Source organism: Ziziphus jujuba, chromosome 6, assembly GCF_031755915.1.
Source record: "Ziziphus jujuba cultivar Dongzao chromosome 6, ASM3175591v1".
NCBI classification, from domain to species: domain Eukaryota; kingdom Viridiplantae; phylum Streptophyta; class Magnoliopsida; order Rosales; family Rhamnaceae; genus Ziziphus; species Ziziphus jujuba.
The window spans coordinates 10,997,458-11,013,656 of record NC_083384.1 but is presented as its reverse complement, the minus strand read 5'-3'; the positions used below and the strand labels follow the sequence as shown (position 1 = coordinate 11,013,656).

Here is a 16,199-nt window from a genome sequence, read left to right as displayed (position 1 = left end):
AATTTAAAAAAAGAAGAAGATAAAATAAGAGAATAAAAAAATTTTATTGGATATATTTATTAAGGTATAATATTTTATCTTTCTCTCTCTATAACTTCTCTCTCTAAGATATTCTAAAAAATTGAAGTAATGTTTTCTCTCTACAACTTTCTCTCTATAAGATAGAGAAACGCAGACTAAAAAAAAAACAATGAAGACAAAAAATTAAAATAATAAATATTTTATTATTTTCAGAACGGATGAAAACATCATTTTATTGTTTTTCATTTTTTTTTTTCCATTTGTTTTCTAGAATTGTTTTTGAAAACTGATGGCCAAACAAACAATTTTTGTTTTGAAAACAGTTTTCTGTTTTACAGAACAGAAAACTGTTTTAAAAAAAAATGGTCAAACAGGCCTTTAATATCTAAATACTAGTTTTTGATACTGTCGTACACGTTTTTCTAATACTATAGTAAATGGTGTGTGTTTTTTAAGAGATAATTGATACTCTAATTTGTAATGTCATCGTTTCATTCTTATCCAAAGCTTTTTATCCACATAAACAAATATTTTTATATTACAAAAAAAAAAAAAAAACAATTAAAGTAATTTTCAAAGTATAGTAAAGCATACTGAGTCTTTTTGGATAATAGGAGTATGATTGATCATATATATTTGTCTAGCTTTGGGCAAAATATTATGTGAACTTCAAGCTCAAACGAAATTAGTTTATATTTTTCCATCTCTTGAAAGTATGTAATTCTATGTGTTAAAGAAATTCTTTTATAACTTAAAATCATTTGAAAGTGTACCAAAACAGTAATTAATAAATCTAATTACCTATTATCCTTTGCGATTAATAGCATGCTTTTCGAATGCAAACTTGAAATGTTAAGAAGGAGGAATGATCCCAGATTTGATATACCTATCTGCAGACATTGTAGAGGAGAAAAGGCCTAGTCAATGGGGTTAACGGGTAAGAAGTGGAAAATATTAAAAATGGTTTTTAGCTGCCAGCCCAACAATTAAAAAATAAAAAATAAAAAAGAAGTTTTGTCATGATATTTACATTACATGTTATAGATAGATCATTTGACCTATTGTATTCTAAAAATCTAAACCTTTTTTGTACAATTAAGAAACTTTCTTTATGAAAAGGTGTATACTTATATATAGGCCTGCCTATATATCTGAAATTCGAAAAGACAAAATAAAATCTAATATTGTGCAGTACAATAATTATGATATGACATTTTATCATATTAAGTTACAAGCAATTTGATATCTCACTCTTTTTTTAAATTATGTACAATTTAGGGACAAAGTCATTATTTTTCTCAAAAAATAATCTTGAGATCAAATCTCATAACCTAAAATTATATTAAAAGGGAAAAAAAAAAAAAAAAAAGAGGAAGCATTTGTATCCCCCAACATTCTTGTTAATTTCCACAAAATTACACATCTCGATGCATTAAACTTCATAATTTTTGAAGTCCTATGTTTTCGGTGTCCGTGGTCTTTACCAGTTCTTCTTTACAATCTATAATTATTAGGATATCTTTATAAATTGCACTATTTTCTCGAAAGTTTTGAAGAATAAATATATGTTATATGAAAAGGGGAGTTGCAGTTTACTAATACACACAAAAATAGAAACATTAAATTAGAAATTTAACTTTTTTTTATATAATTTAGTATTTCCCTGTATTGATATTAAAATGACTTTAGGCCCTTTTTCGTTTTTTTTATTTTTTTTATTTTTTTTTTTATGTTTTTTAACCATGACGAGATCTGAGCAAATTGCTTGACTGACATGAAGATGTAGGTTTACGCGGTGCCATGTGGAATTCAATGAAAACAAAGCTTTAAGGTCCAGCTGATAAAACGCGTAGCAAGGAGAGAGACGATCGTCGATCAAGGGAGAAAGAGAGGCATGGGAACAATTTTGAGATTACATCTGAACCCTGAAGTTTGTGTTAATTACAATTTACCCCAGAAGTGTCTTTCATCTTTGTTTCCTCGAAGTCTCTCAAACTACTTCCACCCACTTTCCCATCCTCATAAAAGGACTTTACAGACTCTCTCTGTCTCTCTATATAGTCTATATCAATTAGTTTATCCTCCTCATACAAAATCAGTTATCTTACAACCTACTCTCACATACTGCAGTTTGTGAAGCCATGGAAGAGAACAGAAAACAACAACTGGCCATTTCTTCTTCCAAACCTCCAGCTTCCGATGAAGTAGCTCCGTCTTTTGCAGGTAATTAAGATCAAACTACTTATAATATTTCTTTCATAGAATATTGTATCCCCACATTTATTTCTAAACCAAGCTTTTTATATATTAGTGACCTATTTGGAATTGTGTCAGGTAATGACAATTATAATGGTGACGAAACTAAGGCAATTACTAGTCCAGATCAGTTCATGGAGGGCCCTCAAAGTGGGGAAAGTACTCATGAAAACCCAACCATACTGCGCTTAGAAGAGCTAACAAGTATGGATCCGACGGCGGAGGTAGGTTTTGAGATAGCTGATTCAGTTGGTGTTTTAAAGCTCACAAACTCTTCCAATCCTGAAATGGAGAGGGCTGCAGAGAAAGCTAGTAGAGGGGCTAGGCTTTTGCAGGAAGGAGCAAAATTAGTGACTGAGAGCCAACAAATTTTGGGGTCCGCCACTTTTCATGGTCAGTCCGACGCTTGTTGTGATCTTGAAACTGTGGAGTACGATCTGGTAGAAGGTGCGTATCTTTAATTGTTTATTGGTTGATACTTCCTAAATTTTGCACAAATAATTATTTGGATCGTGTTGAAATTTATATATATATATATATATATATGAATAAAATTTTACGTATGACTTTCTGCCTTTATTTTTATTTTTATTTTTTTTATTTTCGCTGTGATTATATATATGCCATGACAAAAGTTCTGTGGCTAAAATTGCTTTTGATTACTAAACAATTTCTATTGTCAAAAGTTCTTTTAGTTAAATCTAGTACGGCAATGAGTAATAATTTTTTGTCCTTTGGAGATTTAATGTGTAATAATTACACGAATAATTATTATTTACTTTGTCCTGTGGAAATCTACTGACTAATTTTTGTTTATTTATTATTTTGTGATGAGACATTTGTCTTATCGTGTTGGCATATGTGTTGGGTTGTGCTTTCTTCAAAATGCTTTGCTTTTTTGAAAATGCTTTATAGAAGTAGTTGACTTGAATATTTAACCTTTGGTTCTGTTAGCTAACTTGTTTTTTTATTATTATTATTATTATTATTATTATTATTATTATTATTATTAATAAATTGCATATAATTTTTTATTTTAATAATTTTTTAATGCTAATTAAAAATAATTATATATTTTTGTTAATTATAAAATAAAAAGAGAAAATATATATACACACAACTTTAAATTATATTAGTTTTTAGTTTCAGTCTTTTTTTTTTCATTAACATTTATATATAGATAACAAATTCTAACTACTAATAATTAATATAATAATAAATTATTTATATAAATCATTAAGATAAACAACTTATATAAATTTAAAATAATAAAAATGAAATACGAGCAAATGATATATAAAATAAATGGCTTTTAAAGTTATTTGTAGTATTTTCATATTTTAATTAATGCACAGAATACTTATTTTTATTTTCTATTTGACTACGCAGGATGTTACACGCTTTGTCTGGAGATAGGTCAAGGTGGTGGAATCGAAGAACTTCAAGCGGGTTATTCTGAAGCCCTTGTAAACCACGGAGTTTATGCTAGTGTTAAGTCACAACTGGCTAGCGGGAAAGGTACTAAAATCCAAACTTCCTCCTCCGCCCAAGCAGCATCACAAACTCAAGGCACCAATAAAAATGGAGCGGCTTGAAGAGTAAAAAAAGCAAATTATTTTTATGATATTTGTTATAAATTATGCCATGTAGCAACTTTTTTCTCTCAATAATATGCTCTAACACATTATTTGTGTTTGACTTCAATTATTATCTCTGTTGAAACAGTTCAACAGCGAACTCACTTTTTTTCCAGATAATGTTTGTGAGTTCAAATTCTCATACATCCAATATTTAGCATCTCTACTAGTTTTTGGTTGGTCCGTCGGCTATGTAGTCAAATATCCCTTTTAATTCTTTCACTCTCTTCTTTTTATATTCATTTCACTAGTTTCTCTATATAGCAACCATCATTGGCAATGAAAATTTCGAGTTTTTGTCCCGTAAAAAATAAAAGAGGTTCTCACAAAAGAAAAATTGAACAGCATTGAACTTTTTAATCACCAAAATGTTTTAAGGTTTATTGGCCGGAAATCTACCATGAAATTGTTAGGTATTACGAAAAATCTTCCACGGCAGTAGACAAAATTTGATTTAGTTACGAAGGAAAGTAATTTATCACCTTCAAATTGAAAAGTCATAGTGAAAGTTAATTAATTCCTTGCTGATTGATCTTTCCAAAAAAAAAAAAAAAAAAAAAAAAAAATAGCGCCTTATTGATGGCAAAAAATCTGTAGACTTGGGACCGTACCGGGTCAAGGCTAAGGCCGATGAGGCTTTTCCTTAGGGCCCACAATGTAAAGGGGCCCAAGAAAACACTTCCCCTGATTTAATTGAATTTGTCACATAAAATTTAGTAATTTTGGTTATAAGAAATCCAAACTTATTAATTTCTATAAATAGTCAAACATTTATATCTGTTTTTTTTTTTCCAAAAATGAGAATATATTAAAATGAAAAAAATAAATATTTTTGAAAGGAAGATGAAGAAGATATCCTTAATTATCTTTAATAGATTTCCTTTTGTAAATACCCTGCCAACCCAGCTAATTAAGTTAACATTTATTAATTCTATGTCCGCAAAAAATCAACATTTAATTCTCTTTGATTTAATTTCTCTTATATATTTTAAATATTCCAAATATATATTAATTTTCCAGCTCACACTCTTTTCATTGAACTTTATAATTTCTGGAATCCTATGTCTTCGGTACCCTTTACGAGTCATTTATTTTTTTCAATTTATGAATGGATGAACTAATATTATCATTTACATGTCTATTTTACAACTCAAATTGTCAAAGTCTCCAGTTAAAAAGTTAATATACTAAACATAATAATTATACGAGGTTTTTTTTATCTTTTTATTTTTTTTCATAAATATCATTATGCTCCTCCCTATAATATATATATATATATATATTTCTTTTCGCTAATATATTTTTATTTTGGGAAATGTCAATACAGCCTTTTAACCATTTAATTTTGTTTCAATATAGCACTATTTAAATAATTATTACAATGTTAAATTTTAACTAATTTATCTTTCATTATAAGATGAAACGCAGTGTTTTGACATATATTACTTTTCTAAAAAGAAATTCGAAACTAAAAGGGGAGTTTATGTAAATTTTTTTTTTTCCTTAAGTACTCCTCCATATTTAATCATTGAACACAAATGGGATCATAAGTAGAGGAGTGCATGTGGATCATTACTATTAATCTGACACACAATTCAAACAATGCATTGGTACATTGGCATAAAATTAAGTCTAAAACCCTTGTTACAAGCAGCCATGAGGAATGATGGCTCAACACAAGGCCTACACAATTGTAAGAGTTAATATATGTTATTGGATCTCCTGTAGCGTTGTAAATCATGCAAACATTACCAACATATATATATATATATATATGTATGTATAGACCACCGTTTTCTGCTCTATCAATCTATCAGATACACTTTGAATATTTATCCAAAAAAATGTACTCGCTGGGAATTAATGGTTAAATCACATGCCATTAAATAGTTCATTCGATAAATGCTAGAGAGCTAATTAATTTAGTAACCTTCAATTAATTAACAACCAAGCTAAGCATAATTTTCATTAATATCCATAAATATCCTCATATACATTACAGTTAAGGAATGATTTTAAAATATATTGTATGTTTATGCTCTATATTAAAATAATATCAATTTTTATATCACATAAGCATATATACAAAATAAAATTCACTTTAGCCTTTTATGTTTTGAATGTTTTGCACAAATACATCTCTGTTTTGGAAAATTTTCATTACAGCCTTTTCAAATTTGTTCTTTTGTCTCTTTAGTTCCTTTGTCGGTTAAATTTTAATCAACTTATATATTTTACTCAAAATGACACTTTCAACCCTTTATTTTTTTTTTTAATGAAAATTTATATATATATATATATATATAATTGGATTTGAAAAAGGTTAATCATAAATTTTCATTTATTTATTGACCACCTAATCCTATTCACAATATTTATGTCTAAGAAAATTATAAAATAAAATTGTTATTTGAAAATAAATATTAATAAATATTTTCAAAAAATAATAATATAATAAATGGATTATTTATATATACATATATATCAAAAAGTAAAATTTAAAAGTGTCATTTTTAACTCAAACATACAAATTTACTAATAGTTTAACCATTAAAAAGCTAAAGCTAAAAAAAATTGAATTGTAAAGAGGTTATACTGAAAATTTTAAATTAGCAAATCCTTACAAACTAGAAGTGAAAAAAATTAAAAAATAAAAATAAAATAAAAATGCACAAATGCATTTCTGCAGAAGGACTGATTGACCTCCGGGAAGTCGTTTCTGTTCCTCTGCCTCCTAACCTTTTGGGAAATTAAAAAATAAAATAAAGTCGTTCCCAAAAAAAAATAAACAAAAAAAAAAAAATTGCAGAAAATTCATGGAAGAGACGAAGGCATTTTCGGAATATGATATTCATGAGCGGTGGGTATACAGTTGGTTTGTGGACATGGATCCAAAGAACGAAGACGAGAGGAGTACAAGCCCATCAGCAGCCCGTTGTTCTCCTCTGCGTTAACAACAATGGCGAAAACTATACTGAATGTTAATAACTAAATACAAGTTTGTGAAAAAAATAAAATGTTCGTAGAACTATTAGCAAATTACGTGGAGATGCGGTGGGTACTGCCGTACACAATTTTGTAATACTATATAGTAAATGGTGTGTGTTTTGTAAGATATAATTGATACTTTAATTTGGAATGTCATTGTTTCATTCTTATCCAAAACTTTTTATCCACATAAATAAATATTTTTGTACTACCAAAAAAAAAAAAAATTAAAGTAAGTGTCAAAGTATGGTAAAGCATAGTGAGTCTTTTTGGATAATAGGAGTTTAATTAATCATATATATTTGTCTAGCTTTTTTTTTTTTTTTTTGCTAAAGATATATTTGTCCAGCTTTTGGCAAAATATTATGTGTACTTCAAGCTGAAATGAAATTAGTTTATATTTTTCTCATATATTGAAAGGATGTAATTCTATGTGTTAAAGAAATTCTTTTATGACTTAGAATCATTTGAAAGTGTACGAAAACAGTCATTAATAAATCTAATATATATTTTCTATTATCCTTCGATTAATAATAGCATGCTTTTCCAATGCAAATTGAAATATTAAGAAAGGGGAATGATCCCAGATTTGATATACGTGTCTACAGGCATTGTAGAGGAGAAAGGGCCTAACCAATGGGCTGTGTTAAAGGGTAAGAAGTTGATAAATATCAAAAAAGCTTTTTGCCTGCCAGCCCGAAAATCAAAAAATAAAAAATAAAAAATCAAGAATAAAAAATAACAAAGAAGTGTTTTTTTATTTTTGGTAATAAAAACAGCAAAGAAGTTTCTCATGATATTTACATTACATGTTATAAATAGACCATCTCGCTATTGCATTCTGAAAATCCAAACTTTTTTCTTTTTTCTTTTTTGGTAGTCTCTGGCAGAGAAGGTAGATAGCAGCCGTGCTGCTCTGCCACTTCGAACTTCGACAGGGATAGTAAAGAAGCCAGGCCTTACCCGCATCCAAACCTTTCTTGTGCAAACCTTTCTTGTACAATTAAGAAACTTTCTTCATGAAAAAGTATTTTTTTATATATGGAGCTGCCTATATTATCTGAAATTCGAAAAGACAAATTGGAATATTTATTTGAATTAAAGTAATTATTGCTTTGTAAATTGGTTGGGCTTCCCTATATGATATTTGTGGGCTTTGCTCATTGAGAAAATGTATAAACTTTGCTGCTTAATTTCCCTTATTGAATCAGGATGTTCTCGCCGCTGCTGTGTAGATAGTGTCAAGTAGTAACAATAGTAATTTCTGGTAGGTTGAGAAATCTCTTCGTTCTTCTTTTTCCCAGCCTATATAGTGAACCTTATGTATTATTTCTGCTAATTAAATTTATGAATTTTTTTTTTGGCATTTTTTTGACCTTCTTTCTTTTTTTTGTCTTTCCTTTTCAAATGATATAAATTAAATTTCGATAAAAAATATTAATCCTTAATTGTTAGTTTATATTTAATTTTTCTATCAATCCAGTGGCTGGCCAGACACCCATACACAAGATTTCCCTTTCCTAATCCTCTCCACTATAAGATATTTGACCCTTTTTTTCATTTATATATATATATATATATATATATATATGTCATCTTATGCTTTGAATGGATAAATCTATCCATACATAAATCATGGACATATCTAATATACTATTAAGATTGTCTTGAACCCAAGACTTTATAATATGGCTGTAATGGCCTTACTGCTATGCTAATCCCAATCGATGTACAATCAAAAATTAAAATGATTTGTTAAAGGATATCAGTTACATATTTTTGTATATTGAATGCACCCATATACATATATATATGGGCTTGTGAATTTTATTCTGCTGCGTTTATTTTCATTTTGGTTAAGCATGCAATGAAATTAAAGTTCCTGCTTTTATAAATAAAAATAAATTAAATTAAAGTACTAGACTAGCTATCCCATGAAGGAAGCCCACAAAATTTTATTAAAACAGAGAAATCCATACAAGTAGAAAAACAAAGTGAAAAAATGAAAACAAATCTAACTTCGAAGGACAAATTAATCTCAATTACGTTGGCACAAATGCTAATCTCAACTGAAAAAAAAAATAATAATGATAATGAAGAACAACAATTGGATCGTTCGGTAGACTAATTAATAAAAACACCCTAACCTTAAATGACTAATTAATTTTAATAATTTTTTTGCAGAGAAAGAATCAGGCCTTTGCATATAAAAAAACACCAAATGCAGAATTCAATGGAGCAAACATTTTATGACGAGTACTCAGATTTTTCATTCTGTTATCTACATGGTTGGCTGAATAGATCGAGCACCACAGTTCATGATGTATATATACAAGGTCAAAAACTGTGAACGAAATATCTGTTTCTACCCAGCGAAGCCATGTCCTTTTGTTCATCAAGGTGGGGTGGGTGGGAGCAGGGCCGTCTCAAGCAATTTTCAGCCCTAGACAGAGAAAAATATTTGGAGCCTTAATATTTTTTTTTTAAATTAAATATTTGTTTTTAAAAAATAGATTTTTATATAAAATCTAATTTTTTAGCTTTTTGAGATAAAAAGTTACTAATTAAATTTTTATATTTAAGTTTTGATAATAAATCTTTTTCAATTGATAAAATTGTCAAATTAGTTAATCTTTCTTGAGACATTGTTGAGCATAAATGAAATTTTATTAATTTTAATTTTGAAAAACTTCTTTCTGTTGAAGCTATACTAATATGTATTAATTTTAATTTTAAAAAATTTCTTTCTGTTGAAGCTATACTAACAAGTATTGTCAATAATATTCTATAAGCTATCTATGCATTAGGAAAATAATTTAATTTTTTTTGTAAAGTTTAGTATCTCAAGTGTTGTTTTTAATTCAGGATTTATTATTTCTTTTAAAAATTTTAGTTCTGAAAATAAATCTAAACCATCAATATCAGCTAACATAGTTAAAATAATTAATTTTAAAAAATTATTTAGGTGACAGTCTCACCTCATTAGTTTCATTTTCATCAAATTCTTTCTTTCTTCCAGTTACACGTTTTTCATGAAATTTTGGTTCTACATTCATTTCATTAGCAATCTCTTTAGCATAAATCACAGTAGATGTGAACCCATTTTCTCTATGGTCATTAAAAAATGAAACAAAACCTTTTAGCTGATCTAATGCAATGGCGATATTCATATCTTTATATTGTAAAAATTTACTAACAGTGTTAACTACAAACAATATATCATACTAAATAATCATACTTAATAAAAATTCAAAATTTTCAATCTCATATGTTGCTAAAGAAATCGCTTCACTTTTTATTTTAGGATCATTACTAGCTTCTTCTAGTTGATATAAAGCATCTCTTATTTGTGGAGTTGGATATTTTATTGCTTTAACACTTTCAAGACGACTTTCTCAACGTGTTTGTGATAATGGTTTAAGAGTTAAATTAGATACATGGTCTTGCAAAATTTTCTATCTTTTTGCAGAAGAAGAAAATAATGAGTATATAGGTTGTGTCATGCCAAAAAATGTTATAGCACTAGGACAAGAATTAGCCATATCACAAAGCATTAAATTAAGACTATGACAACCACATGGTGTATAAAAAGCTCTAGAATTTATATCTAACAATCTCTTTTGTACGTCTTGTTGTTTACCTTTCATATTAGACCCATTATTATATCCTTGTCCTCTTATATCATTTATATCAAGTTCAAAAATTTTTATTATACTAATAAGTATATCAAAAAGGCCTTTCCCTTATGTATCATTCACTTTTAAAAATTCTAAAAATACTCTTCTATTTTGATTGGATTTGTTGAAATATCTACACATCTTAATATAAGAGACATTTGTTCTTGATAATTTATATCTGGGGTACAATCAAGTATAACTGAAAAGTATTTTGCTTTTTTTATTTTTTTAATTGTAATACTTTTTATTTCTGATTCTAATATATTTATTAACTCATTTTGTATGTTATGGCCAAGGTAATGATTATTAATTTCACCATTTTGAATACATATAAGGTGTTCTTGCATTATAGGATCAAATTCTACAATCATTTCAATTAAACTTAAAAAATTTCCATTGTTATCTTGATAAATCTTCTCATTTGTGCCACGAAATGCCAGATTCGTTTTTGCAAAATTTTTAACTACAGCAATAATTCTTACTAATACGTTCCTCAATGCTCTTTTTCTTTGTTTATCTTTTCTTGTAAGTTTTGATCAATAGTTTCATTTTTAAGTAATCTCATTTCAACATCAAACCAAATATTCATATTTATAATATGTTCACTGCTTGTTTCATGACTTTTAAGCTTGGCACTAAGATTTTTCCAGCCGTCACATCCTTCTTTTGCTAACTGAATTGTAGTTGATTTTTGACTAAATAATTTACAACAAAAGCAAAATACTTTATCTAATTCTTTTGAATATACTAGCCTTCTCCTATCATGTTTTTCTCCATTTGATAATTTTCGAATGTAATAGACAGTAGAAAAGTGTCTAGAATTTTCATCATGTGGAAAACATAAATTGGTTTCTCTAATTGGACCTTTTTCAACTAATAAATCTGTTAAATTTGTATTTATTTTTTCCCATTGTGCTGGATTATATATATTTTTAACAATAGTTTCATCAATATCATTAAAATTTTTATCTTCTTGATCAACTAATTCATCTTCTTCTAAATTATTATTATCTTCTTTGTTAATATTAATATTAGGTGAATTAGATTTATGATTATTAGAAAGTTCTTGACAAATTTCTTTTTGTCCTAATAAAATATAATCTTTTAGTGAAAATTCAATTATTTTTTCATTTAGATTTTCAATTGGTTTTTCTGAGTTTTGATTTTTAGTATTAGTAACAAACCTATTAAGTGCTCCTTTTTGAGATTGGATAAATTCTTTTGTTTTTTATTTTTTTTCATATGTTTTGCATATCCAGACTCATATTTTCTTGCAGACATATTTATATTAAAATAATAGAAAATATAGATCCCTAATATTTTATCAAAACTAATATGCCTAAAAATAAAGAAACAATAAAACTTGATTTATGCTTTGCACTTTCAATTTGATGATACTTTAAAGTCTGACACTGTTACCTGCATGAATATGATAAAAGAATAAACAAATATTAACTTTTATTTAGATTAATTAGAATAAGCATCTAGGAGAATAATTGACCCAAATTAAAAACACTATATAAGGGTTCAAATCTAATCAATTTAGTTGAATAAAAGATATATAAAAAACAAAAATACAAAATACAAAATAAAACCGTGAGATATATATATATATATATATATATAAACAATAAGAATGATTAGTAAATAACTACATCATGAATTCATATAAAATAATATAATATATTATATTATATTATTTTATATAATATGTGTAATGGGTATTTAATATGTGTTTTTTTTTTTTTTACCATTACATCTAATTAATTATAGAAATAAAATATAAAAAATTTCAATTAAATTTTATTAGTATTTTTTTTCAAAAATAAAAATAATTATAGATAATTATAACAATAAATGATCAATTAAAAATAATTTAAAATCCTGACAATAACCGCTTCCTTATATTTCCAAAATAAATTAATAATAATATTTTATTTAATAAATATATATATATATATATATATAATATAGATAATATATTTTTTGGGGCCCAATAAAATGGGGGCCTAGGCATATGCCTTAGTGGCCTATGCCTTCAGCCGGCCCTGGGTGGGAGAGATTTGCTATGGCGTAAGTTTAGTTGCTTTCTTTGTTTGGATTTCAAAAGAGGGTTTTGTCCTAGAGGAAATTCTCTTGTTCTTATTCACTGGAATAATGGAGGAACTGTGTCACCCTATGCTTGTCAGAACCAGGCATTGCTGGTATATGAACTCGTGCAAGCAAGAAGATTGCTCTTATGCTCACGCAGAAGAAGAAAAACGACTTCCTACCATTGCTCCCTATGTGATAAGTAAGACGACTTGTCGTACATCTTTTGCTACTAATAATATATTAATGCTCCTCCTCCTCTAAATATTTGTGGCAAAATCGGACGTCTTTATTCTCCACAAACAACTTCTCTTAGGTATCCAATTTTATTAGTCCTTTGGATGATCAACAAGAATGTGGGATTTTCGATAGTGAAAACGGATATATACAATCGTACTCATCATCAACGACATCTCAATTTTCGGAATTCTCAATGAACAATTTGCAATGTGGTTTTAACCAGCCTGATTTTGGGTTCACGTCTTGGTGGAAGATGGTAATGTCGATCCGTAGCCGTCTAGTAGTGTGGATGATGATGAGGCGGAAATAGTGACTAAGCCAGAGGTGGAATATACATGAGTGGAACAGAGAAATGAGGTTCAACTTATGTAATTAAGAAGCAAGATAGGGAAAGAATAATTAATCTGCTTTACAACATATTCATGGAATTAAGTTAAATTAAGTTATATGTGATTTGCATGTAATGGTTACATGTCCATTTGTTACATGTAACTTATATGCAACGGTTACGTATAACTTTTTCTATAGCCTCCTCTTCAGCGTAGGTACACATAAAAAAAAATAAATAAATAAATAAAGGAAAGGAAGAGCTTGGCTTTTGCTTTTTGAGGAATATGCAGACGTGGCAAGAGGATCCTTTACATTTATGATTGACAGAAATTATTCAGTGAGCTGGGGTAGTTGTGCTCTGATCTCATCCTGATGCGTCATTGAGTCATGGTTGGGGGCGGGGTGTGGTGTGGGTGTATTCCTTTTTCTTCGGTATTTAATTTTGTATTGCTTTTGCCTGCATAATGTAGTACAAACTCTTGTCAACTGCTAAGCCTTGTGGTTTCATCAATTGGTTGATTTCAGAGTTAAAGCTTTGCACACATATATGCATGTATTGGGAACTCTATATGGACTTTGACTATGTTAATTTGAGATTCATGATGATAATAATAATAATAATAATATCATCGTCCTCATTAATGTCTCTACACAGCAGCTCCATCACTAATTGCTTCGATGATGATGTGGGTTCGGATCTTCTCATTTCTAATCTTAAAAGAGGGAAAAAAAAAAAATCTAAACTACTTGAGAGGTCAACTATATGGAGATAAAATGTCCCTTCAATCTTCTTTTTCTCAAAAAGTTTTTAGTGTGATTTTTCAGACTTAAGGCCTAAGGAAACGAAGTTAGACCGAGATTTGCGAGTACTGACTTCCTCTGCAAAAGAAGAAATAATTAAGCTCGCTTCCTTTAGAAGACTCGTGACAGCTAGATCCTACATTCCCTGAAAAAGAACTCTATACTGAAGTACTGAACTGGTTGGTGAAATTTGCATAACAAAACTAGAAATATTTAAAACATTTTTTTAATTTTTATTTCATAATCGTTCCAATCAAGTGGAGGAGTATTAAAAAAAGGCCTGAATTCACCATCACTGATTTAATTATACACACCATACACAGAATGATTTAATTATTGTGTTCTTGTCATAAATTGGATTCAATCTTATTCATCGCTTTAATCACGTGACTCTAAATGCTTGTTGCTTTCTATATATCCAGGTACAGCTACTCTGGTAAGCAAAGTCAGCAACTCCGTTCACACTAAACTCCAATTCTATATGAAAAGAGATTAAAAAGATACAACTTTTTGATTCATATATACAAATTTAGATTAACAAGCTCATTTAACAGCATTACAAAGTGCTAAAATAAACAAAAAATTCCTAAGGAATTTCCAGAAGTTCATCTATGAGCTGGTGTAATAGATTATCAACGATTTTTCTTTCAAATTCCATGCATATTTCTTCATCAAAACCTTCAAACTCTAACATATCCTTTGACGTCCAGTTTGACTCTTTGATATTTTCATCAGTTAATCTGTTAAGTTGGTTTGCTAATTCAATGTAATCCTCTGTTTCCCATTTGTTGAAGACTGCCTCATTCTCTTCTTTCTTCACTGCACTCCCTTCAAGTAGCCCTTCACTGTTATGAACCTTTGCTGAAGATTTCTTCTTTAAATTCATAGACTGCAATGAATCTTCTGCTATTGAAATTCAAAGAACACAAAGTTACAAAAATGAAAATGGGATTAAAATCTAATTACATTTTACTAAATTAAAAAAGTGGTGGGAACAGAGTCAGAAAAGCAAACCTGATAACTGGGTTTCATTTTGAATCAAAATGTCATAGATGTCAATCACTGAGACTCCACTTGAATTTTCTTGGCTAATTGGCTCTATTTTCTTACCCGCATGCTGGTTTTTTCTCTTCTTGTTGGATTTTTGTTTTGTCACTTTCTTCTGATTTTCTGGTTTGGAATCTCCACCACCATTGATGTTAACATTTTTCTGTAAAACAGAGCCCAAACCTTTTGGTCCACTTCCACTAGTACTACAATTCTTCGAATTCTTTTTCCGTACTAATTCCCTCCTTGGTTCGTCCTTTAGATTCAAAATTTTCTTTCTGGTCCCCTCATTTTTTTCTTTCTTACTGTTATTATTCTTCATTCTCTCATTTTCTCTTTTCTTCTCCTTCTCTCTGCTCCTACTCTTTTCTTTCACCATCCCCTGCTTCTTTTCTCCAAAACCCGCTTCGCATTTCTTTCCCTTCAACCCAATTTCCTTGGTGGACTCATTCGCATTATCCAAATACACAAAAAGAAAATCATGATTCTGCTCATTAAATGACGATGGAACCTCACGAAACGACACCGAAGTTCTTACCCGGCGATGATGCTGAGCTTCATTGTTACTGCTCAAATCGAATTTCAACAAGTAATCAGCAAAATTCACTGACCTACTACGACTTACTGAATCTGGGGTTCTATCTCCGGGAACCCATTTCGTCTCCGGCAGTGAATCCAATCCCATTAGCCTTGCCACTATCCCAGGTCCACTTGGACTTTGAATTTGATGAACTTTGTCATTACCCTTTGCTTCTTTCTCAGGACAACTCGATTTGGACTCGACCACTTTGTTAGAATCCAAAATCTGATCGGAAGGGTGGGTGGGAACATTTCCGGTGCACAAAATCCGGCGTAATATGCCGGCAAAACAACCAGAATTATTACCATGTGAATTGGTCATACTTGGAACTCAACCAAAATGACACACAGAGAAATACTCAGAGGAAAACAGAGACCAAACAGAGCACAGGCAAAGAAGAAAATACAATAAATGCTATATGTGTGAATTCAATGTGGGGTTTTTAAGGCGAAGAAAGATAAGCGTCCACAAGTTTGTCAGCCAAAACGACACCTACCAGACAATAAAACTGCACAGATTCAATAACAAAGA

General features: G+C 29.1%; 2 protein-coding genes across 3 annotated transcripts; one reads left to right on the top strand and one right to left on the bottom strand.

The window, feature by feature from the left end:
• The first annotated feature begins 1,919 nt into the window (after positions 1 to 1,919).
• On the top strand, positions 1,920 to 3,981 carry LOC107430874 (uncharacterized). Its single transcript, XM_016041744.4, has 3 exons — positions 1,920 to 2,244; positions 2,356 to 2,724; positions 3,667 to 3,981. The coding sequence occupies exons 1-3, from the start codon at positions 2,163 to 2,165 to the stop codon at positions 3,870 to 3,872; spliced, it is 657 nt and encodes a 218-aa protein (XP_015897230.3). The 5' UTR covers positions 1,920 to 2,162; the 3' UTR covers positions 3,873 to 3,981.
• A 10,518-nt stretch (positions 3,982 to 14,499) lies between these two features.
• Positions 14,500 to 16,199, bottom strand: LOC125418965 (uncharacterized). 2 transcript variants are annotated; one of them, XM_048463674.2, is made up of 2 exons: positions 15,056 to 16,199; positions 14,500 to 14,947 (listed from the first exon to the last, which is right to left on the bottom strand). In XM_048463674.2, the coding sequence occupies exons 1-2, from the start codon at positions 15,987 to 15,989 to the stop codon at positions 14,628 to 14,630; spliced, it is 1,254 nt and encodes a 417-aa protein (XP_048319631.1). In that variant the 5' UTR covers positions 15,990 to 16,199; the 3' UTR covers positions 14,500 to 14,627. The 2 variants fall into 2 exon arrangements, with proteins under 2 accessions (XP_048319631.1, XP_048319630.1); XM_048463673.2 differs by having other exon boundaries at positions 14,500 to 14,944.

Coding starts and splice junctions, on each gene's coding strand:
- LOC125418965 (XM_048463674.2), bottom strand. CDS start 15,989: ATGACCAATTCACATGGTAATAATTCTGGTTGTTTTGCCGGCATATTA. Junction 14,948..15,055: donor AAATGAAACCCAGTTATCAG/GTTTGCTTTTCT, acceptor GAATTTCAATAG/CAGAAGATTCATTGCAGTCT.
- LOC107430874 (XM_016041744.4), top strand. CDS start 2,163: ATGGAAGAGAACAGAAAACAACAACTGGCCATTTCTTCTTCCAAACCT. Junction 2,245..2,355: donor AGTAGCTCCGTCTTTTGCAG/GTAATTAAGATC, acceptor GAATTGTGTCAG/GTAATGACAATTATAATGGT. Junction 2,725..3,666: donor GGAGTACGATCTGGTAGAAG/GTGCGTATCTTT, acceptor TTGACTACGCAG/GATGTTACACGCTTTGTCTG.